The sequence below is a fragment of the Meles meles genome, chromosome 2 (assembly GCF_922984935.1).
Source record: "Meles meles chromosome 2, mMelMel3.1 paternal haplotype, whole genome shotgun sequence".
Taxonomy (NCBI): domain Eukaryota; kingdom Metazoa; phylum Chordata; class Mammalia; order Carnivora; family Mustelidae; genus Meles; species Meles meles.
The window spans coordinates 111,471,296-111,498,934 of record NC_060067.1 but is presented as its reverse complement, the minus strand read 5'-3'; the positions used below and the strand labels follow the sequence as shown (position 1 = coordinate 111,498,934).

Genomic DNA, 27,639 nt, shown 5'->3' with positions numbered 1-27,639 from the left:
TTTCTCCTCTAACAATTCTAGCATATTAAGAATTTTGGGTTTTTCCCTAATAGAAAATGACTTTACTAACTTTAAGTTAAAACTCCTAAGATGGTCTTTGGTAAATTAAGAGTCATAAAACTCCAAACAAATCCTACAGTTGAAAAAAAATCTAAAATCTTTCACTGAATAAGCAGATATCTTTTTCACCCTGTATATTTAAGAGAGGCATGGTAAATATAAAGGTATGTTTATAATTGTCTATTTTTATATGGAAACATTAGATTTTTTTTTTTCTCAAAGCTTTAAAAAAAAAAGCCTGTACTTACCTGGCCCATCAGTCATTTTCTGCAGACATCGCGGAGTTGTGCTAAGAAAAGAGGCATGTTTCAGTTTAGCCACATAACTACGAGGCGGCATGTATTTATGTTGAACTTGGGACATCTCATATGATTTTTGAACATCATAGCTGCCAGGTGCTGGAATATCCTGAAAAGAATTTCAATGGATGAGCATTAACATGTCTTACATGGAAAATACATAAAACCATGTAGCACAGATGTTCACACTAAGCAATGGCATAAGTGGAAAAATATGAAAATTATCTTAATCAATTAAAAAAAATAAAAGACTATTCTTTAAATTTATACCCTCCTTAAAGACTGTAAATTTGCTTGTTAAAACTTAAGGTAAAATAAACAGAATTATGAAATTTAGGACCATATTCTTTTTTTTTTAAATATGAATAATACATTTTTTTTATTTGTTTATTTGTTTATTTACAGCATAACAGTGTTCATTGTTTTGGCATCACACCCAGTGCTCCATGCAGTATGTGCCCTCCCTATTACCCACCACCTGGTTCCTCAACCTCCCACCCCACCGCCCCTTCAAAACCCTCTGGTTGTTTTTCAGAGTCCATAGTCTCTCATGGTTCATCTCCCCTCCTAGTTTCCCTCAACTCCCTCTCCTCTCCATCTCCCTATGTCCTCCATGTTATTTGTTATGCTCCACAAATAAGTGAGACCATATGATACTTGACTCTCTCTGCTTGACTTATTTCGCTCAGCATAATCTCTTCCAGTCCCGTCCATGTTGCTACAAATGTTGGGTATTCATCCTTTCTGATGGAGGCATAATACTCCATTGTGTATATAGGACCGTATTCTTTAAAAAAAACCTTTCATATTATAGATCAAACATTCATTTTCAAATGTTATAATGAAAATCAAATTTCATACAGGAATGAAAATAATTATTTATTTTCATAAGAAGCAATGCTATCACTACTATACTGTTCTATGTGAGCACACTTTACTTATTCTACAAATGAGACTGCTTATTTCATTTTTAATAGATTCCAATTAAATTGAAAGCCTTCCCCTTTTATCACTTACGGTTGTTTATATGCTCTACAGTTATATTAACATTTTTAATCAACATAAGTCACATGGAAATTAATAACTGTAATAATTCTAAACTCAAATATAAAATATCATATATTTGTTGCACAATTAATGCCTATAAACTATTAACTAATTATTTCAATGAAAAACTTTTTAACTCATTTTTCTCAAATTATTTTAAAATATAACATATTCTGTTCATCTCTATTAGGTATAAAAAACACCTTCTCAAGTTTTAATGTTTTTCTAGTAGGCAGGACACTTTCATGGCTAATGGTGTCGACTCCAGCTCTGGACTCGGGTTTCAAATATCTGCTCCTTACTTTTTTAGGGACCCTAGGCAAGCCACTTAAACTGTGAGATTCTTAGTTTCCTCATTTGTAAGTGGAGAAAATAATAGTATTTATATCATATGCCATAAGGGTTGTTATGAGAAATAAATGAGTTAAAACAAGTAAAATACTTACATTGGTACCTAATTCCATAAAAGCATTAGATAATCTTACTATTCTACAAAAGTTAATTTCAATAAAAAAATAATAATAATAAACAAATTCAGGGTTTGGGCTAATAGGGAGGTATTTTAATGTTTCAAGTAAGTCAAACAAATTTGGATACTGAAAAATCATACTTTTAAAGTCCATCGAGGAGCCATACTTTATAAAACATACTTTCTCTTGTTTCTCATGCCCTTATCTCCTTCAAGCATATGCCAACAACATTATCTTCTATTTCCAAAGAATCATTCAATATGGTATGGGTACTGGGGAGGAGATTCTTACATGAAAACCCACAATTCTGGTTTAAGTTCCGTGTCAAAGAGCACTCCATAAGTCAACTAAAATATATCAGCAATATATATATTATATAATTATATAATATAATATAAATATTAATATAATATATATATTATATATATAATATATGTTATATAATTATATATATATAATATATAATATATAAAATATATCCATACCACACTCCATAAGTCAACTAAAATATATCAGCAGTTGTTTGCTTGCCAACAAGCAATATTTTAAATATTTAAATATCAACAGAATATTTAGTAAGGGTAGGCTGAAGATAAGCAATACCAGTAGTAGCTCCAAAGATGACTTCTGGATCTTTTGGGGCTTCTTCTGTGGTATGTGAAGTCAAAGTGGGAGAGAGTGCCAAAGCACAAAGAAATCTTGAGTGCACACAATAGACTCAGAGTGTTTAGGGAAGCTTTGCAAAGCTCTTGATTGTACCTACTATATATTTTAATTTTCTCATCTGAAGCTATCATGGTTATGACTTCTGTAACACCCTGCCTGGCGTCACCACCCATTCCTTTTTCCAGGGCCTAGCCTGTATATGATTGATGGCTTTGGCTGCTGCCATATAGAAACCTCTTTATTATTTTTTTAATGACTTGAAGCAAAGATAAGAAACTTCATGAGTGATCAGTCTTCTGAAAAAACAGTATTTTCCCACCAAGGAAAATTCATCGAACTAGTTATCCTAAATTTTAATAGATTCAACATGTCCTCTACCAAGTGTAGATATATTACATTTGTTCATGATCGTCTCTTCCTATAGCATATCCATTCTTCTCTGAAAACATATTCCCTGCTTTTGTCCTTTATCAATGCTTCTACACTCCTCTTACTCATATTCAATTCTCATTTTGTCTAAGAGACTGATATTTCAAGTCAATTTCCTAGATAAATGGTTACTAAGACAAATCTGAAACACTGTTTAAGAGCAATAATTTAAACAATACCTATAGATGGTACCCTAAACAACATTTCAGGAAAAAACAGTATGTAGGAAAAATAGTATGTAGAGGTAAGATCATCAAATCTCTGTGGGTGATCCTTTATATACATCACAGAAAATAAGAAAGACACACGATGAGTGGATATGACAGACATTTCTCATGTTTGGTTTTTTTTTAATCTAGTTATTTGTATCTTTTCCCTTTGTTTGGAAAATTTCACATACTTCGCAGCAGATATGAGTCCTGGAACAAAAACTAAAAATGCCTGATTCACATCATCCTGGTTTAGTTTTTTAGCTAGAACATGAATTTAGGTCATAGGCTTAAATGACAGCCTTTGAACTGGTAGCCAGTTTTTCAAAGAAACATAGAGCATTAAAAATTCCATTCTTTTGAGGGGCTGGCAGTGTTAGAAGCTATGTCCAGCTTCCAGGGGCAACAAGAGCAAGTAGAAACTGAGGGAAAATGTGATAAAATGCCTGATGAAATAAAAGCTATGCCTCAATGCAAATTAAAGGTAAATCTAAGGTGTCCTGATTTCATCTGGAAAATCCAGGCCCCATCAAAAAATGACATAATCACACTGGGGAGGGTATGTGCTATGGTGAGTGCTGTGAAGTGTGTAAACCTGGCGATTCACAGACCTGTACCCCTGGGGATAAAAATACATTATATTTTTGTAAAAAATAAAAAATAAATAAGTAATTAAAAAAGAAAAAAAAACACAATTAAAAAAAAAAGTATAACCTCTATAGGGGCAGGGCCCATTGACCATATTATATTTATCTTTGTAGTCCCTGGATGGTTCTAGCATTGTGTTTGGTAAGCAGTTAATAAATTTATCATTGAGTAAAAAAAAAAAAGACATAATCATAGAATTAAAATAATTGATATATGTAAAATTATTAGAATGGTATCTGATACATAATAAGCACTAGTGTTTCCTTCTACTGTCATCTTTGTTGTCATTAGCATTATTAATTCTATTAGGCGTGAAACTATGTGTAACCCTCAGTGATATCTTCCTTGCCTGGAGAGATGTCACCTGCTATTTAAAAGAAAAGCCTCTAGTATTTTAAGCCCTAAACAAACAACAACAATGAAAAGTAGTTAAGTTGTTGGGAATCACATGAAGACAGTATCCCAGGCAGTTTAAAAAAAAAAAAATCACTAGTTTCAACCAGCCTCAAAGGAAAACACATCACCCCATTTACATTTTGGAAAAACCATTTCAAATACTTCGGATTTTATTCAATTATATCAACCAAGTTGAAGGCCCTACAAAATTTCCTATGCCCAAATACAAGCCTCTTCAAGATACTTAAACTTGAATGAGGTAGGAAGCTAAAGAGTAAAGCTGAAAACTTTGAAGGGTGGAACTTGCAGGAAGAAATAAAACAGACCCTCAGGCTTTCAACCCAAAACTCAAAAGGGTGACAAGCTCAGAGCCACAAAGGCAGAGTAGAATCTTAATCTAGTTGTACTTATCAGGTAAACTATCACTAGAAGGATGAGTCTACAGCAATATACAGTGGATCTGACAGCATTTTATATAAATAAAATGTTAGAAAGCATAATATAATAAAGACCACTAACTATGCTTTGGCTAAAATAAGCTTTCATTACATTTTTTGCATAAATTGTTCTGGATGTTATTTCATGTCTAAGTATATTCCAGTCTAAAATTCCATTTTAAAATCCCAAATATATATTTATTAAAAAAAATCACTGGAATTTCTTTTATAATGAAGCTTATCAGTTAAGAAGACTTCAATGAAACTTTCAGTCAAAGCTTTGAATCAAAATCTTTAGTCAAATATATATATATATTTGACTAAAGATTTTGATATATATATAGTAAAAAAATTACAGGTCATAAGTGTGGTGAAATTTTTCTGAATGTGCAGAAAACTTTGATTAAAGGAATTTATACAATGGAATATTACTCAGGCATCAAAAAGAATGAAATCTTGCCATCCAACAGTGTGGATAGAACTAGAGGATATCATGTAAGTGAAATAAGTCAGTCAAAGAAAGACAAATACCATATGATTTCACTCATGTATGGAATTTAAGAAACAAAGCAAATAAACATGGGGAAGGGGTAAAAATAAAATAAGATGAAAATTGAGAGAGAAGCAAACCATAAGAGACTGAACTATAGGAAACAAATTGAGGGTTGCTGGAGGGGAGATGGGTGGGGGGATGGGGTAACTGGGTGATGGGCTTTGAGGAGGGCATTTGATGTAAGGAGCACTGAGTGTTATATGCAACTGATGAATCACTAAATTCTACCTCTGAAGGTAATAAAAATAAAATAAAAAATAAAACTTTTACAAAAACAAAACAAAACAAGCAATTTACCAATATGCTTATCCAAGTTGCTTAATTTCAGATTTATAGTGAAGGCATTTCAGATGATGATCAAGTTATCTTTGTTTTGCCTGTCACAAATTATAATTATGAACATGTAGAGTTACCCTTGTCATTTTTCTGCTTTCTTAACATTTATCATCTTCAACACATACATTTTTAAATATTTAACTTAGGAAAGAATAAGTGTTATTTTAGAACAAAAATATTTTACTACAAATATGAAATTATACTGTTAATTGTAAATGATGGGCAAAAATAGAAAATATTGATTTTATTGTCCATAATCTCCTGACACACTAGAAAAGACCTTTACCCTAACACTGTTTTATAAAAGGAACTAAAAATGTCAGCTGTACCATGATACTTCAAGATTCAGTAAAGAAAAATAAAAAGTGCTGACAGACAAACTCAAATAGACAATAAAACCATTGATTCCACCTAATTTCTCTATCATACAATTCATACCTGAATCACAAATTTCTAGTTATTCACTGACATTTTCACTTCATTATCCTCAGACTGCCTTAAAATAAAACCCCTTTATCTTCCCTTCCCCAACTACCCTGCCATCTATCCTTTCTCACCTACCTACAATAATTCCTTATTTAACCAGCTCTGAAAATAGAAAGCTGCATTCACTTTTCTTCACCTTCCTCTCCCATATCTAAAAATCATTATATCTATTGCAACTTCTCTCACTTTAACCCTTTCTTCTCTTAACTACCAAAACAATCCTGCTATGGGCCCTACAATATACCTGACAACTGTACTATCTCTTTAAACTTTAGGTCTTCAATTTTAAACCATCAGCATCACAGTAGCAAAGAAGTTATACTAAAGCATGACCAACTTCTGCTGGAAAAGTACATTGGTTCCTGAGTGCTATGGAAAAATTTTTCAAAGCATTCTCTTTGGCACTAAAATCGTTTATAAATTTGGAAGTAAGGGCACCTAGGTGGCTCAGGTGGTTAAGGGACAGCCTTCAGCTCAGGTCATGATCCTGGAGTCCCAGGATCAAGTCCCACATCAGGCTCCCAGCTCCACGGGGAGTCTGCTTCTCCCTCTGACCTTCTCCCCTCTCATGCGCTCTCTCACTCTCTCTCTCAAATGGATAAATAAAATCTTTAAAAAAATTAAATTAAATTAAATAAATAAATTTGGAGGTAAACTTAACAATTGTAAAACCCAGTTCAAGCAGAGCCTCTTCTTCCATTCTTGATCACTGTAGCTACAAATGATATCCTTCACTTTTCAATTCTTCTGTTACCTATTGTATAAATACACTTATTTGTATAAATACATAAATATATGTATACCGTATATTTATTTGTATGGACACATAAACATATAAATAGCTCATTAAACAAATATATCATATTTATTTTAATATTTATTTCTTTCTTCATCAATATAAGAGCAGGGAGAGGATTTATAGCTCTCTGATGTTTCCTCAGATAAGATTTTATTTGCCGGGGCGCCTGGGTGGCTCAGTGGGTTAAAGTCTCTGCCTTTCGATCGAGTCCTGGGATCGAGCCCGGGATCGAGTCCTGGGATCGAGCCCGCATCGGGCTCTCTGCTTGGCAGGGAGCCTGCTTCCTCCTCTCTCTCTCTCTGCCTGCCTCTCTCCCTACTTGTGATCTCTATCTGTCAAATAAATAAATAAAATCTTTTAAAAAAAAAAAAGATTTTATTTGCCTTCTGTATTTGCAGGCAAATTTTTCTTTTATTCCCTCAGTTAAAGAAAGTGGACATTAAGAATCCAGAAGCATAGGAGCTCCAAATAGCACTGGACATGTAGGCCCTTCCATGCTTTCTCTTCTACCATTCTTATATTGTAGCCCCCATTCTTATGTTCTCAAGACACTCACCATAGCTCTAGCCATAACATTCTCATTTAAGAAATGGAGGGAAAGAACAAAAGACAAAAAAATATGTATAACAAATGAACAACCTTCTCTGAAGAACTTTCCCAATCTGATAACTTTTACTTCCTTTTCATTAATTAAAACTATTCAAATAACTACCCTATAACTATAAAGCAACTTGAAAAAAGTAGTCATTTTAGCTGGGTACATTGTTCTTCAAATAAAATTGGGTTCTGTTAGTAAAAAAGAAAAAGAGACTAGATATGGTATTGGTAACTAGTAATCACTGCCTTTGAGGGTTATAAAATTGTAAAATAATTAACTCACTTCTAGTATATTATCCCAGATATTAGACTATCTCTCTCAAAAGTTATTTTGACCCAAGATTTATAGGCGTTGTTCTCTAACCCTTGCTCAACCTCTGGGTCTCAACTTTCCCTCAATCCATTATTTCTATCAGGTTTCCAGTGATACACTTTCAGAACACACCACTCTTAGTTTCGCAGTGGTAGTTACACTTGCAATTAAATAAGTCTTCAATTATTGTTTAATATCATCATTCCCATAGGTATGTACAGTTCTTGAAGGTTGAGAAAGTATTATTTCACTGATCAAAGTATCTTCAGTGATGACAAGTGCGTTCCACACAGTAAGTGATCAATGAATTTTTTTTTTAATTTTATTTATTTGAGAGAGAGAGCATGAGCAGAGGGGAGGGGCATAGGGAGAGGAGAAGCAGACTCTCCACTAAGCAGGGAGTCCAATGCAGGGCTTGATCTCTAGACCCTGTAATCATGACCCAAATTGAAGGCACATGCTTAGCCAACTGAGCCACCCAAGAGCCCCATCAATGAGTATTTTTTAATCAATGAGTAAATATATGAGCTAATGAAAGCGTGAATAAATCTATCACTGTCTGCCTTGAAGCCTTCCCTCCCATATTTGGTCTTATCACTGAGCTGCCCCATAACAGTAGGGCTGACATAATGACATGAAAGTATTTTCAACGCCCATAGTGCTTAAATTTATCTCGCATATAAGCAGTTATGTATTAAATGTGTGCTGGGTAAAGATCGTTCAAGTACTGTTTTCCCTAAAGATGTTCCGTTTCTATAAAAATAGGTGTAATTTATAATTCCAGCAATGATGTAGAAGTATGGATATGTCCATTCATACTGACCAAGGACTAACTTTCATAAAATGATTAGGTAGTTAAGTTTGATTAATATTTTATGTGAGATGCATTTCCTTCTCTTTGCTATAAAAAAAGTAGACTTTTACTTTTGATGCTTGAGCTTTTCATGACCACCTTTGACATTGGTTTTATAGAAAAAAATGTATATCTCAGCAGATTAGAGTAAAACCCATGAACAGAAATGGTCTGTGTAACCTTTCTTTTCCTGTAAGTGCTGATTATACTGAGGTAGGGAAAAAAAAAAAAAACCCATAAGATTATTGCCAGTCATAATAGCTCTAATTGACACAATATCATTTCTTAGAGTTTTATCAACTCAATACAAATCCAGAAGTTAATTCTGTAAGTTGAATGTGAAAAGAAAGAAAGCCCATTTAAGTAATTTTTAAAAAAGAACACAATTATTCCTGGACCCAGCTGAACATATTTGGATAAGGCACTAAAAGTTATCTTGATAAGCTTAGAAAACTTAAAAGATGTAAATTTTGAATGTGATTTTTGAGGGACGTGTGAACATGAACAGCAGAGTTGCAAAAATTTTGTTAGCTCTAGAGAAATGTCTATAAGTAAAATTCTAATCAATTTGTTATGTTCAAACTTCAGGAAATCAAATGACCCCTAGTGTCATCTATTATGTTCAGTATGGTAAGAATTATCCCTTACATAAAAAGAAGGATCATATTAAGGTAGTACTCCTGAAATACCACAAAACCCAAAGTCAGAATTGCTGGGTTATATTCGCAGCCTTGTTTTGAGTCTCAAGCAGGCCTTGGAGAACCTTATTCACACATCCAACTCCCTCTCAAAATGATGTATGCTGAAGGTCATGTTCAGAAATATTTAGTGGGTCTCTATGCAGGAGACCTGTTTCTCCCTATGAGATTGACAGTGAGATGAGTCATAGAACTATTCATATTTGGAAGTGGCCTCTCCAACAGTAAGTTTTAAGAGAAGGCAGAATGATCCAGGCTTTCTTTCTGTAAGCTATGAACATCCTAGCATCCCATTACCTATATTAAAAAGTAATTATGATTAAAAAAAATCCATAAGAAATTTAAGGTTTAAATATGAAGCGATAAAAAAGTGGTACAATTTTAAATAATTGGTAGAGTATAAGAAAATAAATTATTTGATTTAAAAAAGTAATTATGATTATATGTAGACAAAGAAGAGTAGAGGAGACGACAGAGAGGAATAAACTATGAAAAGGAGAGGCGAGAAAGCAAGGTAATTATGACAAAGAAGGTATGCAATGACAGAAACTGAACATTGTCTACACAGAGAGATAAAGAACTCTGTTAATGTTATCCATACACAAAAATAACTGTTTTCCATGTTATGGCACATAGTTTATAGATCTCAATAGCAAAAGGTAAATTGTATATTTCAAATGAAGGAAACTAATTTATTCTTCCCTGATGTTCATATAAATACCTTTTCTGATGAATGAAATATATTCTAAAGACACCATCTCATTCCATATTTAAAGTTCTTACATGGCACTAAAGAATTGTTCAAGTTAGTTATACTTGGTGTCAAATTTAATAGCACATTTTTAGTGACACTAAATGTTTCTCTTCTTTTTTAAGATTTTATTGATTTATTTGACAGTCAGAGATCACAAGTAGGCAGAGAGGCAGGCAGAGAGTGAGAGGGGAAAGCAGGCTCCCTGCTGAGCAGAGAGCCCGATGTGGGGCTCGATCCCAGGACCCTGAGATCATGACCTGAGCCAAAGGCAGAGGATTTAACCACTGAGCCACCCAGGCACCCCGACACTAAATGCTTCTTGATTGAAAAGATAAAGAAACAAAACAAGCAGAATAAAATATTAGATGAAAAGCTTCAATGATCCTATCACTGTTTCCAAAGGTCATATATATAAAAAGTTATAGTCATCTAAAAACATCTAAAATATCTTAAACTTCATGGGGAATCAAGAAAATAATCATCTAAGATAATGCTAACAGCCTTACATTTTCCTTTCTTTTCTTTTGAAAAAATTGGTATATTGTTTCCCTATACTATAAACAAAATGCTACTTACATGATACTGTTTTAAAATGCTACCCTCTTTTAGTTTTGGTCTAACAAAAACGTACTGAGTCTTTACTAAACACTGGTCTAGTGTCCATCCTTAGTGAAGATTATGGACTCTGCAGCTATGTTGCCTGGGTTCAAGCCCTGGCTCAGCATTTTGCTAATCATATGACCATGGGTAAATCTTATGTCTCAATTTTCTTCATCTGTAAAATAGGAATAATAATAATTCTTACCGGGGCGCTAGGTGGCTCAGTGGGTTAAAGCCTCTGCCTTCAGCTAGAGTCATGAGCCCAGGGTCCTGGGATCGAGCCCCACATCGGGCTCTCTGCTCAGCAGAAGGCCTGCTTCCTCCCCCTGCCTGCCTCTCTGCCTATTTGTGATCTCTGTCTGTCAAATAAATAAATAAAATCTTAAAAAATAATAATAATAATAATTCTTACCTCCTAGGCTTGCTGTTAGGATTAAATGAGTTAATATATGTGCAACACAAAGTGCTAGGTACATAGGTACATGCTATGTAAATTTTAGTTATTATTATACTTCATTATAAATATTGAGTTCCTAATATAGCAGATATTTGGAGGATACTTGGTTTTTACCCAAATAACTTCTATAAGAACTATTTGAAAGTAATACATTTTTCAATGTCAGAAGTAAATCTTAGAACATGCAGCTTAAAAAATATCAGTATGTCTGTTTCAAATGAAAAACAGCACAACTAACATAAAACTATAACTTGATCATGGGCTAAATATAATTCAACAAATATCTTTATTAGACATGAAAAAAACAAAACTCCGAATAGAGTCCTCTATCATTTACTGACATTTTTAAAGAAAGGTCATGCTTGGGGCATCTGGGTGGCTCAGTGGGTTAAAGCCTCTGCCTTTGACTCAGGTCATGATCCCAGGGTCCTGGGATCCAGCCCCGCATCATCGGGCTCTCTGCTCAGCAGGGAGCCTGCTTCCCATTCTCTCTCTCTCTCTACCTGCCTCTCTGCCTACTTGTAGTCTCTCTCTGTCAAATGAATAAATAAAATCTTAACAACAAAAAAAAAAGAAAGGTCATGCTTAAAAAAAAATTCTTTCCCCCTATGCATTTCAGGGAGATGAATCAATTCTTTTTAAAAAAGTATCATTTATTGAACAATTTTAAATGTCTTTGTTAGAATTTTGGGAAATTTACATTTCAATATAATAAATAAAATATAAATTTTCTGGTCCCAGTTTCTGTTTTTGTATACCATGATACTTTCAATACCATAAAGATACAAATATCCTAAGAAAAATAAATTTCTGATTTATAAAGATAGTCCATATTAATGTCTGTACAATAAAAGAGAAAGTCAGTTAAACATGCACAAAGGCATGTGAAAAGAAAAAGACCAGTGTAAGAGAAGGAAAAAAGAAAGTTCATGGTTTCAGTTTAGAAAAGCACCTAATTCATATCTCTCATAAAGACACTCCAAATTTGTCAGAGAACTCATAAGAAAATTTTAAAAGGAATACACACACACGCACACACACACAGAGCAAAATGAAATGAACAAAAAAGCTAACAACCCCAAAGGGCCAGTATGGATCATCTTAGATGTAATCAGGTTTTGTTCTATTTTCTCTTCCCATCACTACACTACATTCTCATTGTAAAAAATTGAAATACAAAGTAAAAAAGAGGGGCACCTGGGTGGCTCAGTAGTTAAGCGTCTACCTTCGGCTCAGGTCCTAATTCCAGGGTCCTGGGGTCAAGCCCTGCCTCTGGCTCGCTGCTCTGTGGGATGCCTGCTTCTCCCTCTCCCACTCCCCTGTGTTGCCTCTCTTGCTGTGTCTCTCTCTGTCAAATAAATAAATAAAATCTTTAAAAAAAAAGAGTCTACTATTCTACTCTATTACTTTAATCAGCCTTCACCGGTGAACATTTAACTCATTTCTACTCTTTCACTGTTATAAACAATGACATAATAAAGGAAAACATATAAATAATATATGTTTATGCACTTTTGGGCAAATACCAAGATAAATTCCTTAAAAACTGAATTGTTAAGGCAAGAATATATGAAAATTAACTTTTGGTTGAAATTATCCAGTAACCTTAGAAAGGTTTTAACAATGTAAACGCCCCCAATAGTACACTGGCCCTTGAAAAACATGAGTTGAACAACACAGGTCCACTTACACACAGACTTTTTTCAATTAAGTATATTGGAAAATGTTTGGTAATCTGTAACAATTCGAAAAAACTCACAGAGGAATCGCATAGCCTAGAAATATGGAAAATTTTAAGAAAAAGCTAGGTGTCATGAGTGCATAAAATATGTGTAGATTTTATCATTTAGTACGATAAAATATACACAATCTACTATGAAAAGTTAAAATGTATCCAAACATACAGATAGTACATGGCACCATTTGCAGATGAAAGAAATGAAAGCAAACGTAAAGATGCAGTATTAAATCAAAGCCACATAAAATTAACTGTAGCACATACTGTACTACTGTGGTAATTTCATAGGCACCTTCTGTTGCTATTGCAGTGAGCTCAAGTGTTGTGAATATCTGCCTAAAACATTGTGTGACACTAATTCCTCCACATGAACAGTTCCTCTCTCCAGTAAAATTCATATCACAGCAAAACGTGATCTCTTGTGGTTCTCACATATTTTTCATGTTTAATGCAATACCGTAAACCCTAACCCCAGGGGACTCACACAAAGTGCCTCTAGAGATGCTGGAAGTGCTGCTAAGAAGCCGAGAAAAGTCATTGCATTACAAGACAAAGCTGAATTGCCTGACATGTACCACAGAATGAGATCTGCAGCCCACCATTTCAAGACAAATGCATCCAGAGTTAAGGGCCAATGTAAACAAAGAAAAGACAGTTTGTGAAGCCACCACTTCAGCTACACCAGCAGATGCAAAAACCTTGCACTTCTTGGGAAACGGAAAATGCAGCTTTTATTGTGGGTGCAGGATTGCTATAAGAAAGGCATACCTATAGACTCTAATATGATTCAAAGAAAAGTCATTATATGACAACCTAAGCCAAAAGGAGGGTAAAGGAACTAAAGCTGGAGAACCTAATGCCAGCAAAGGAATAGTTCGATGATTTTAGAAAGGTTTGGCTTAGAAAATGTCAAGATAACAGGGGAAGCAGCTTCTGCCAACTGAGAGGCAGAGGATGAGTTCCCAGACACCATTAAGAAAATCACTGAACGGAAAGGATATCTGCCTGAATAGGTTTTTAATACAAATGGAAGTGCTCTGTTTAGAAAACAAAAATGCCAAAGGACATTATTGGTAAGTGAAGCAAGCACCAGGATTTAAGGCAGGAAGAGAAAGGCTAACTCTCCTATTTTGTGCCACTGCAGTCAGGTTTATGATCAAGATGGCCCTTATCTATAAAGCTCTAACCCCCAAGCCCTGAAAGAAAGTAAACCCCCAACTGCCAGTCTTGTGGTTACACAACAAGAAAACTTGGACAAGAGTCCTTTTTCTGGATTGGGTTTATTGGTGCTTTATCTCTAAAGTCAGGAAGTACCTTGCTGGTAAGGCATTGCCTTTTTTCCTCCCCTCCAAGGTACTAAGGAATTCTTTAATTAGAAAAAGAAAGGCAATAGGATTACCTATCACGTTCTTAAAAGCCCTGGAGTTAAATCACTCATATCCCTCTCTTAAAAAGCAAAACAAAACCTTAAATCACATTGCTATTAAACTTTCAGGAATAAGACCAAGCATACTAGAGTACAAAAAGCTGAAATTCTGTGCATGAAAATAATTTATTAGACATCTGGTTTATTCAAACATCAGGCCTACTGAAGGTAGAATTAACAGAGCTCATGGGGTAGGGAGGGAGAAAAAATGCATCCAGCACCTGCTTCACTGCAAATTTCCTGGGGACAGAATTCATGAATTCTGCACTACAATCTCATCCTAAGCATCCACAGGTGCTTGATATTGATTAACATGAATAGGAGATGAGAAACTTTCCGTACAATCGACTTGGCAAGTAGCGTTACTGATACAACTTGCAGTAATATTTTTAAGTACAAGCAATAGTACTGCCTGCAGTGAAAGGCTTTGATAATCAAAGAAAAGACTATCACTGAATAGATCTAACAAATAAGAAGGAAGGAAAATTACACGCACTTTTACCAATGGACTGCTTTACCTCTCAAGAAAAACGTCACAGTGAGCTCTATGAAATTAAAGCACTAATTGTTATGAAATTATTTTGTGGTATTAAAAATCAGAGGAAAAGAAAACCAATTTAACCTAAGTGGAATTTAGGGAAGGAATGCAGGCCTAATATGGAATAGTAGCTGCATTTCTTTGCTTAACTCATTTAAAAATGACAAACATTTTCAATCAAATTTTATTTAAAAAAAAAAAGGCGGCAGATCACCATTACAGTTCAAGAACCTAAGCTAAATATGCACTTGACAATAAAGCACATCTGACTATGGAGTGAAAAAAACCATCAAATATATCATCTCCAAATAATAAATCATTTCAGCAGGCCTTTGGTTGAGTTGAATCATAATGAACCAAAGATTTATTGCTCTGAAAAGAAGTCTGTAGTACAGTAGTATGAATCTTGGGCATTAAGTACAATCAGCTGAATTAAGAAGTTCAAAATCTGGGTACCAGTGGCTCAGTTGGTTAAGTGTCTGCCTTTGGCTCAGGTTACGATCCCAGGGTCCTGGGATCAAGTCCCACATCAGAGTCCTTGCTCAGAGAGGAGTCTGCTTCACCCTCTCCCTCTGCCCCCGTGCTTTCTCTCTCTCTGTCTCTCACTCATTTACTCTCCTTCAATAAATAAATTAAATATTTTTTTTAAAAAAGGAGCTCATATCTAATAAGAAATTTGTGTGTGTATATATATCTATATATCTATATGTATATATATTTTTATAGATATATTTATATTTGTGTGTACACATCTATATATTTATATGTCTATGTATATATTTTATAGATATATGTGTATATATATCTATAAAACAGTGACCCAAGAGCAACTGAGCTATCTAACCCGTTCAGTAAGACATTATTTTAAATCTTCATTCTTTGAAGACAATTAAAAATTATAATTATAATTCCGAGGGCCCACAAACCAAATTAAGAAAACTGTAGAAAACAGGGATGTCTGGGTGCCTCAGTCAGTTAAATGTCTACCTTTGGCTCAGGTCATAACCCCAAAGTCCTGGAATTGAGTCCCATATTGGGTTCCTCACTCAGCAGGGAGCTTGCTTCTCCCTCTGCCTGCTTCCCCCTGCTTGTGTACTCACTCACTCGCTCACTCTCTCACTCTTTCTGTGACAAATAAATGAAATCTTTTAAGAAAATGTAGAAAGCAATCAAAACTACATTCAAAGACCCTTTCTTTTTTTTTTTTTTTTTTTTTTTTAGCTAGATTTCAGCACCCCAAGGGGAAAACAAACACATCCATTTTTTGATATTGGACAATGCCCCCATCCAGCCCATGAGGTCTACTTGCTTCCAAACACATCTCTAATTCAGCCTCTACATCAGGAAGAAGACACAAAAGAAGCAGTGCCAGCAAACAAACTGACATTAGATAATGTGGCAGAAGGGTTCTGATTACTGAAGACTGCTTTTGAATTCTCTTATGACATGGACCCTTCTATGAAACCAGCACTTAAACTAAAGCAAATGGTGGAAGAAGGACTGACTGGTACCATATAGCAACATTTTTAGAGAAATGAAAAAAGCAAAAAAGTCAGACAGAAATTATGGGTATTTCCATAAAGTTACACCAGGAGTGCCTGCCTGTCCTTCCACCTCTTCCATTTCTTCTACCTCTGCCACTCCAAAGAGAGCAAGGCCAACATCCCTACTTCTTCCTCCTCTTCAACATGAAAATGATGAAGATGAAGACCTTTATGATGATCTACTCCCACTTAGTGAATAGTAAATAATCATTATGTTGTACAGTCAACAAACTTAGCTGTTATGCATGTGTATGTCCTTGTGTGAACATCTATTAACTGTATAAGAACTGGGTGAAATAAATATTTTTGTGTCATTATCAGTGGCTAAAAGTTCATCATGTAGAATACCATATACAAGACCAATATGGAAGTAGATCATTTATCCTTACATAGGAAAAAAGTGAGTGATATTTAATATATAATTAGTAACATATTAGTTTTCTTATTGTTTGATAACTTTGCTTTCAAAGAATCATATTACTGTACAGTACGCCTCTCTCATCATTGGAGAAACTGCATTATCAGCCTAACATTACAGGATAAGTGGCTTTTTAAAAAAGTAACTATGTGGCCAATACTGCATTATGAAAATTATTGTAATACTATATGCCATGAAAATTTTATAATCATTCATTGGTGGCTGTCTGTTTTTGTTTGTATACTTCATAAATCTTACCTTGGGGCCCACTTGGTTGGGCCATCTCTTTTATTTTATCTTTCTTTTTTTACCTGTCTCTCTCTCTCTCTTTTTTTTTTCTTTCTTTTTTCTTTCTTTTGGGTGGGGACTCTTGATTGCTCAGAAGCTTTCTAGGGTGCACCTTGCCTGCACCACGGTCGATACATTCAGCTGCATCCATTCAGCCATTTCTCAAAAAAATGACTAGAGAAGGAATGCCCAACAGAAAAAAAATTCAGAGGCTGGGTCTTCTGCAACAGAGTTAATGGCTAAGGGCACAGACCATATGTCAGAAAGGGAATTCAGGCTAACAATTATCCAGGCAATCGCTAGGTTGGAGAAAGCCATGGAGACCAAACAGAATTGATTAGGGCAGAAGTGAAAGCCACAAGGGATGATGTTCACAATGTTCTCAATGAGTTCCAATCTAATCTAAATTCTCTAAAAGCTAGGGTAACTGAGACAGAAGATAGAATTAGTGATCTGGAGGACAAATAGATAGAGAGAAAGGATCAGGAGGAAGCATGGAACAAACAACTTAGAAGTCAAGAAAACAGAATTAGGGAAATAAATGACGCCATGAAACGTTCCAACGTCAGAATTATCGGAATCCCTGAGGGGGAGGAGAAAGGAAGAATACTAGAAGATATAGTTGAACAAATTCTCCATGAAAATTTTCCCAATCTTGCGAATGGAACCAGAATTCATGTACTAGAGGCAGAATGGTCTCCCCCCAAGACTATAGAATGTAGAAAGGCCTCAAGACACCTGATAGTGAGAATGATGAATAATTGTAGACAGGACCTCATGAAAGCAGCTAGGACAAAGAACCTCCTTACATACAGAGGAAAGGCAATCAGAATAACGTCAGACTGTCCACAGAAACCTGGCAAGCCAGAAAGGGCTGGCAAAGATGCAGTCAGGGCCCTAAATGAGAAGAACATGCAGCCAAGAATACTTTATCCAGCAAGACTGACACTCAAAATGGATGCTGAGGTAAAGAGTTTCCAAGACCAGCAAGGTTTAAAAGAGTATGTGATCACCAAGTCGACACTGCAGGAAATATTAAGGGGGGGTTCTGTAAAAGAGAAAAACCCTAAGAATATCATGGAACACAAATATATGGAGACAATCTACGGAAAGAAAGACTTCAAAGGTAACACAATGTCAATCAAAACATATCTCTCAATAATCACTCTAAATGTGAATGGCCTAAATGCGCCCATAAAATGACACGGGGTTGCAGACTGGATAAAATGACAGGATCCATCCATATGTTGTCTACAAGAGACCCATTTCGAACCTAAGGATACACCCACACTGAAAGTGAAGGGATGGAGAAGCATCTTTCATGCCAATGGGCCTCAAAAGAAGGCTGGGGTAGTGATTCTCATATCAGATAAATTAGATTTCAAACTAAAGACTGTAGTCAGAGATACAGAAGGACACTAAATAATTCTTAAAGGGACTATCCACCAAAAAGATATAATAATTGTAAATATTTATGCCCCCAATATGGGAGCAGCCAATTACATAAGAAAACTATTAAGCAAGATAAAGAGTCATATTGATATGAATACATTAATAGTAGGAGATCTTAACATGCCACTCTCAATAATAGACAGATCATCCAAGCAGAAAATCAATAAAGAAAAAAGAGCATTGAATGAAACATTGGACCAGATGGTTCTCATAGACATATACAGAACATTCCACGCTAAAACAACAGAATACTCATTCTTCTCAAGTGCACATGGAACCTTCTCCAGAATAGACCACATATTGGGTCACAAATCAGGGCTCAACCGATACCAAAAGATTGAGATTATTCCCTTCATATTCTCAGATCACAATGCTTTGAAACTGGAGCTCAATCACAAGGTGAAGTTTGGAAGGAACTCAAACACTTGGAAGCTAAAGACCACCTTACTTAAAAATGCTTAGATCAACCAGGAGATCAAAGAAGAACTTAAACAATTCATGGAAACCAATGAGAATGAAGACACTTAAGCCCAAAACCTATGGGATACAGCAAAGGCGGTTCTAAGGGGGAAATACATAGCCATCCAAGCCTCCCTCGAAAAAATTGAAAAATACAGAATACACCAGCTGTCTCGACACCTTAAAGAACTGGAGAATCAACAACAAATTAAGTCAAATCCACACACAAGAAAGGAAATAATCAAGAATAGAGCAGAGATCAATGAGATAGAAACTGGAGATACAGTAGAACACATCAGTGAAACTAGAAGTTTGTTTTTTGAAAGAATCCATAAGATCGATAAACCATTGGCCACACTAATCCAAAAGAAAAGAGAGAGGACCCAAATTAATAAAATTATGAATGAAATGGGAGAGATCATGACTAAGACCAAGGAAATAGAAACAGTCATCAGAAGTTATTATCAACAGTTATATGCCAATAACTTAAGCAACCTAGATGAAATGGATGCATTCCTGGAAAACTTTAAACTTCCAAAATTGAACCAGGAAGAAATTGACAACCTGAATAAACCAATATCTAGTAACGAGTTTGAAGTAGTTATCAAAAACCTCCCAAAAAACAAGAGCCCAGGACCTGATAGATTCCCTGGGGAATCTACCAAACTTTCAAAGAAGAAATAACACCCATTCTCCTGAAGCAGTTTCAAAAAATTGAAGCAGAAGGAAAACTTCCAGACTCTTTTTATGAAGCCAGCATTACCCTGATCCCCAAACCAGGCAAAGACCCCACCAAAAAGGAGAATTTCAGACCAATATCACGGATGAATATGGATGCTAAGATTCTCAACAAGATCCTAGCTAATAGGATCCAACAGCTCATTAAAAAGATTATCCACCATGACCAGGTGGGATTCATCCCTGGGTTGCAGGGATGGTTCAACATTCACAAATCAATCAATGTGATAGAACAAATCGATAAGAGAAGAGAGAAGAACCACATGGTCCTCTCAATTGATGCAGAAAAAGCATTTGACAAAATCCAGCATCCGTTCCTGATTAAAACGCTTCAAAGTATAGGGATAGAGGAAACATTCCTGAACTTCACAAAATCTATCTATGAAACACCCACAGCAAATATCATTCTCAATGGGAAAAAGCTCACAGCACTCCTGTTGAGATCAGGAACAGGACAAGGATGCCTACTCTCACCACTCTTGTTCAACATAGTATTAGAAGTCCTAGCAACAGCAATCAGACAACAAAGAGAAATAAAAGGTATCCAAATTGGCAACGAAGAAGTCAAACTCTCTCTCTTCGCAGATGACATGATTCTTTATATGGAAAACCCAAAGACTCCGCCCTTAAACTACTAGAACTCATACAGCAATTCAGTAATGTGGCAGGATACAAAGTCAATGTACAGAAATCAGTGGCTTTCTTATACACTATCAATGAAAAAAGAGAAAGGGAAAATAGAGAATCAATTCCATTTACTATAGCACCAAGAACCATAAGATACCTGGGAATAAACCTAACCAAAGAGGTAAAGGATCTGCACTCCAGGAACTACAGAACACTCATGAAAGATACTGAAGAAGATACAAAAAGATGGAAGACCATTCCATGCTCTTGGATCAGAAGAATAAACATTGTTAAAATGTCTATACTGCCCAGAGCAATCTATACTTTTAATGCCATTCCGATCAAAATTCCACCGGTATTCTTCAAAGAGCTGGAGCAAATAATCCTAAAATTTGTATGGACTCAGAAGAGGCTCCGAATTGCTAAGGAAATGTTGACAAAGAAAAACAAAACTGGAGGCATCACAGTATCTGATTTCAAGTTTTACTACAAAGCTGTGATCACCAGGACAGCATGGTACTGGCATAAAAACAGACATATAGACCGGTGGAACAGAGTAGAGAGTCCAGATATGGACCCTCAACTCTATGGTCAAATAATCTTTGACAAAGCAGGAAAAATATACAGTGGGAAAAAGACAGTCTATTCAATAAATGGTGCTGGGAAAATTGGACAGCTATATGTAGAAGAATGAAACTCAACCATCCTCTTACACTGTACACAAAGATAAACTCAGAATGGATAAAAGACCTCAACGTGAGACAGGAATCCATCAGAATCCTAGAGGAGAACATAGGCAGTAACTTCTTCAATATCAGCCACAGCAACTTCTTTCACGATCTGTCTCCAAAGCAAAGGAAACAAAAGCGAAAATGAACTTTGGGGACTTCATCAAGATCAAAAGCTTCTGCACAGCAAAGGAAACAGTCAACAAAACAAAGAGGCAACACACGGAATGGGAGAAGATATTCACAAATGACAGTACATACAAAAGGCTGATATCCAGGATCTATAAAGAACTCCTCAAACTCAACACACACAAAACAGATAATCATGTCAAAAAATGGGCAGAAGACATGAACAGACACTTCTCCAATAAAGACATACAAATGGCTATCAGACACATGAAAAAATGTTCATCATCCCTAGCCATCAGGGAGATTCAAATTAAAACCACATTGAGATACCACCTTACATGAGTGAGAATGGCCAAAATTAGCAAGACAGGAAACATGTGTTGGAGTGGATGTGGAGAAAGGGGAACCCTCTCCCACTGTTGGTGGGAATGCAAGTTGGTGCAGTTGGTGCAGCCACTTTGGAGAACAGTCTGGAGATTCCTCAAGAAATTAAAAACAGAGCTTCCCTATGATCCTGCAATTGCACTACTGGGTATTTACCCCAAAGATACACATGTAGTGAAATGAAGGGCCATCTGTACCCCAATGTTCAAAGCAGCAATGGCCATAGTCGCCAAACTGGAAAGAACCAAGATGCCCTTCAACGGACAAATGGATAAGGAAGATGTGGTTCATATACACTATGGAGTATTATGGCTCCATCAGAAAGGATGAATACCCAACTTTTGTAGCAACATGGACGGGACTGGAAGAGATTATGCTAAGTGAAATAAGTCAAGCAGAGAGAGTCAATTATCATATGGTTTCACTTATTTGTGGAGCATAACAAATAACACGGAGGACTTGGGGAGATGGAGAGGAGAAGGGGGTTGAGGGAAATTGGGAGGGGGACATAAACCTTGAGAGAGTATGGACTCTGAAAAACAATCTGAGGGTTTCAAAGGGGCGGTGGGTGGGAGGTTGGGGGAGCTAGATGGTGGATATTACGGAGGGCAGGTATTGCATGGAGCACTGGGTGTGGTACATAAACAAAGAATTCTGTTACACTGAAAAGAAATTAAATTTAAAAAAAAAACTTGTCATTGTCAGAGTATAAAGGTTACCAGTAGAGAATAGGAGACTAGTCACAGAACATTGCATTGTAGAAAGACCCATCATAAAAGCAAAACATTATAGTCAGGGATAGAGAGAAAATACTCTAATACTCCGCTAGTAGTACTTAGTACTATACTTTTCCATTTACTCCATGGGTTCAAATTCAAAATACTGAAAAATAAACTTAGGGGGTGGAGGAAGATGGCAGGATTTAATCCAGCAGAATTGCTCTAGGTGAAGGCCTACCAGATATTGAAAACTGACCAAAGATATACACAAATGAACTTCAACAGCAGCTGTAGATAAGATGATAAACTATCACTCAACTCAATCACAAGTACGGTTAAAAAGCCACAAATACTAAATGTTGACATATATTGGGCATATACTAGGTTTAGATAGCTTTATTGTGATTTGAGCATGTTTAAAATGTATGGCAGCATGTGAATTTGATAGAACAGGATGACGAATGTGAAAATCTTTTTTGTGTTATCCTCTGTCATTTTTCATATGTTTGAAATATTTCCTAAACCAAAAATTAAAATGGTATATGAAAAAAATAACAAGAACTAATATAAATTTCTTTATTTAGCTAGTTTCCAGATGATAAGGGCCTTAAAATCACAAAGCAAAAACAAAACAACAGAATAAGCTGAAAAGAAAAGATCAATAAAAGTGTAAATAAAAATTAAGACTTTTCCATGTAAAGATTATTGCAAAAAATTTTAAAGAAAATAATAAATTCCAATTAGCAATTAACTAGTAGTAGTAGTATAGTTCTTATGTGGGTTCTTCTCTGTAATACATGAATATCTCAGAAAGTAATAAGAAAAGCATAAATTTTACAACACAAAATAGAAAAAAGACATGATTGGTTAATTTTCAAATTAATAAATAAAATTTGCCAATAAATAAAAATCAAGAAATAATTAATAATCAAATTAATAAAAACAGAATATTTACTGAGAATCAGCCAGTAGGGCAACATGGAAAGATGCTGAGCTCTCCTCCTCCCACGAATGCACTAGACATACAGCTACATATGGAGCAATTCCCTCTCATCCTTTAACAAGTTCGGGAAACTAGCTGAGCAATGCCTACACACTGTATAAATGAGAAAATACTCACATCAAAATGGTTAGGAAAGGCTGAAGCACACTCTTCCCATGAACCCCACTCCAAAACAGCACTAATCAGGAGGAAACCCCCAACTCCTAGCTATTCCCTGAGGAATGAAAGATTTGGAACTCCACATGTAGCAGCCCAAACTCTCACCAGAGCAAAGAGCTCCCAAAACACATAGCTCTAAAATTCAGCAGGCTTGTGCGCATAAGGCCCATAAGACTATACCGAACAAAGAAATTCTTAACAGTGGTTCAAACTCACCACACCTAACCACCAAAGAGGAAGTAGGCAAAATTGCCCATCTCCCAGTCTTTTCATGAAAGAGGTTTATTGAACTAAGCTTCTAATTAAGCAGGCATTAGGGGCTGGCAGTGATTTTCCCCCCAAAAAACAGGGAAGCCAGTGAGTACCACTCCTGCCTCTCCCTCCAACCCACTCCCAAGTTGCTAGAAGAAATATACTCCTATGAATGTGAGGGTACAAAACATTATTTTGCGTTCTATATTTTGTTATATAACACTAAAAATTGGTGAATTGTTTTTGTAATTACTGTTTAATATCTCTTCAAAATAGAAATTATATATTCTGAAACTCCTGGCCATTCTATTATCAGATTTCATTATTAAAAATAAAATATGAACTTTAAAAATCTTTGAGTATAAGTCTGACTTGAACTAGTATTTAATTGAAACTAAAATATTTATAAACCACACATTGGATTTACAGAATATGTTTTCAAAACATTTCTAAAGCCTCCATTTTGGTATACTAATGTGATTTCTTTTCAGAATGAAAGGAAGGTGCTCAATTTTTAATACTCTTAATATCTGCATTACTCCTTTACTCTTCTCTCCCTTTCTTCCAAAAGTCAGTAAAAACTATCTTTGTCTTTCCCTTTTCTCAAGCAACATATTTAATCTAATATTACAAAACATATTATGTTCTGAAAGGCTTTTAGGCCAAACAATATAATATTATCTAAGATCTACAGAAATTTGATTATTTGAGGCAAATTAAATAATGTTTTCATACTAATCATTTTTAATGTATACCATTAAAACATAGACAGTACAAATTAAAGTTGATGTACAGTACCACTTAAAAATGCAAGAAAGCTCTAACTTTAATAGTCCCTACAATGTTGCTAAAAAAACTATTAATACACAATATTTCCTACTTTTGATTTTATGAATGTGCTTTAGTCTCTGTTTAATTAAGTATGAAAAACTGTCCCTGCTTTGATTTTTTAAATCAATAAAATTAATACATTTTCTTCTCAGTATCTGCATTTCATTATCACTTCTGCATTTTCAGCACTCATCTATTGCAAATGGTGTTGGCACATTAATCAGTGATTACATCATCATTTAATAATTTTCCCAAGTATCAAAAATTCTCATAACATAAATGTAGTGTTTCTACTCATATGTGAAATGCAGAAGAAAATCAAATTACATTTTAGATAATCAGAGAAGTATTAAGTATGAATTGGAATCAAAATACATGCTCCTCATTTTCTCTTTTAAATTTAAAACATTTATTAATTTCAACAGATTAAGTCAAATTATTTCTTAGGGACATCAAGAAAAGTAAGGGTCGTTTTGTGGACTAATGTATTTATTTTCTAATGCCACAAATTGCCACAAGCCTAGTGGCTTAAAACAATACATTCTTATTAGCTTTCAGTTCTGTAGGTAGGAGTCTGGAGCAGATATGGCTGGATTCTATTCTTAGGGTATCACAAGCCCAACACCAAGCTGTCAGCCAAGCTGAACTTTTAACCTAGAAGGTCAGGGGAAGAATCTAGTACCAAGATAATGCAGGTTGTTAACAAATTCCAGTGCCTTAGCAAATTCTGAAGTTCCTATTTTCATTCAGGCTATTAGCTGGGGGCTTCTCTCTATTCCTAAAGACTGTCCACTTTCTTTGCATGTGGCTATGGCTATGTTCAAGCAGCAATGACCTATTCAGTCTTTCTCCAATTCTAATTTCTTAGGCTTCTCCTTCTGCTCCCAGATGGACAAAGTTCTCCACACTTAAGGGCTCATGTGATTACACTGGGTCCACCTAGATAATTCAGAAAAATCTCCCTATTTTAAGGTCAGCTGTGTCATATATCCTAATTTAATCATGGGAGTGATAATTCACCGTATCACAAATTCCAGGGAGCTGTGTGGAGCCCAAGTAAACTAATTATTTAGTGATCCAAAGATAAACACTTTGATGCATTTTTTAAACAGATAAGCTTTAGATCTTGTAAGTCATTTAAATAGATATTTTTAAAGCATTTAGATGTTATTGAAGATTTATTTAGATTAGGGCTTGAACACAGTAGATGAGATGAATAAACAGGCAACTCTTGATTAGCAGTTCAGCCCTTTTTTTCATCCAGAATGTCTTATCTATGGCTCTAAATTTACAAAACTCCACTTAGAGGCCAAATTCTTATATTTAATCAGTCCCTGCCACATCAGAAAGCAATTTTGTCATCATCTATATTAGAAGCATAACCAATTAGAAGTATTGACCTGCTTTCCAACACTAAAAAGAGAATTAACGAACATTCAGTAATTTCTTCAGAGGATTTCAGATAAATATAGTTTTTAGTTTCTTTTCATATCTAATAATAGTTCAAAGGCCTGGAATATTTATCTCTAAGCTGTATGTCACCCTGCCCACAAACAAGATGACTTTGTTTCACATTACTGCTCATCACTAACGGAGTCAGGACAAGAATCCAATCTCGCACTTACAGGTCAGTGCTCTATTAACTACATATTCCTCAATAATTTAAAAGCCTTCCTCAATCACTTAAAAGTTCTCTCAACCAACCAGAAAAAATAATTTCTCCTCGTTGTGCAAACTTACATTATCATAGTGATCTGTTATATCATCAAATATAAGATCCTCTGTCACATGTTCTCTTATCATTCTGTCATATCCTAGAGGATTAAAACAACTTTCCCCTGAAAACTGACTACTATGTGTGTCCTTGATTAAATGTCCATAGATTAAGGGATATCTAAATCAAAAGGTATGGAACCATACAATATATATATATGCTGTGGTTTAGTGTGTGTGTGTAAATATATATACACTCAGTCTACATCTCTAAAAGGAGAAGAGAAAAACACCAAAATTCTAAATGCTGCCCCTGCCAAACACACACACACACACACACACACACACACACACACACACACACACACACACCCAGAAGAAAACTGTGACACAAAACTATAAACCAAATTAAATTTCTACAATAAAGCTTCTGGGGATTAAAAAAAATTCTTGAATACAGTTTAAAAATAACAGAAATGAAGAAAAAAAAAGTTGATTTGACTTATAGTAAAAAAATTTACATATATATGTGTATATATATGTTATGGTCTATGTTATATGATTTATATGTGTGTTATGATTTATGTTATATATATATATGTTATATGGTCTATGTTTTATATATATATATAAAAAACATATATATGTTATATGAGGCCATCTAAGATATAAGACCAAGCTACAAGGTAACCAGGGAAGAAAAAGTTCACATAAAAATTTCATAAGAAGTATTGGCAAAAATCAAGGAAAATAAAGAATAAGAATATAAGATAAAGAAGTAAAGGGTCAGAGAAAAAGTGGTTTGAAATGGAAGACAGGCAGAGGAGATCCAATGTATGTATAAATCATGTCCCTAAAGATTAAAAAAAAAAATAGAACTACCAAAAATCCAGAAACAGCAAAATTAAACCCACTATATCAAGGAATAGTGTTAGTAAGAGTTTAAGACATATAAAAACTGTTGCAAACTGGATGTCTCCAACCATAAAAACTGATATAAGGCTGAGAGGCATAATGTTACAGGATGCTTATAAATTGACTATGAGGAAGCTGTTTACCTTTACAATGATTGGTAATACAATGTGGATTTCTAGAAGGTTGGGAGTTGGTTAAAAGTGATCATCTCATACCACTTTTAGGAATATTACTTCAGTTTCTTTTGATTGTCAGACACATTTACAAGAAATAACTAAATTAAGTTTCATTTATATTCATGAAATAAGATAGATTTAATTTATGTACATGGCTTAAATGATTTTTTCTACTTGGGGAATTCTTAAATACAATCTCTATTCTGCATTTAACAGAACAAACTAATATTTAAGGCAATAATGAAGGACAAAATTTTGTAAGTTAAAAAATCTATTTGAATATACATATTGAAAA

The 27,639-nt window shown here is 34.9% G+C and overlaps 1 protein-coding gene across 1 annotated transcript in view; it reads right to left on the bottom strand.

The window, feature by feature from the left end:
• Positions 1-27,639, bottom strand: part of STPG2 (sperm tail PG-rich repeat containing 2) — a 638,369-nt gene that overhangs the window by 354,996 nt on the left and 255,734 nt on the right. The window contains exon 11 of the mRNA XM_045997411.1: positions 309-468. Coding sequence (XP_045853367.1) covers positions 309-468 — 160 coding nt within the window. The remainder of the gene's footprint in view (positions 1-308; positions 469-27,639) is intronic.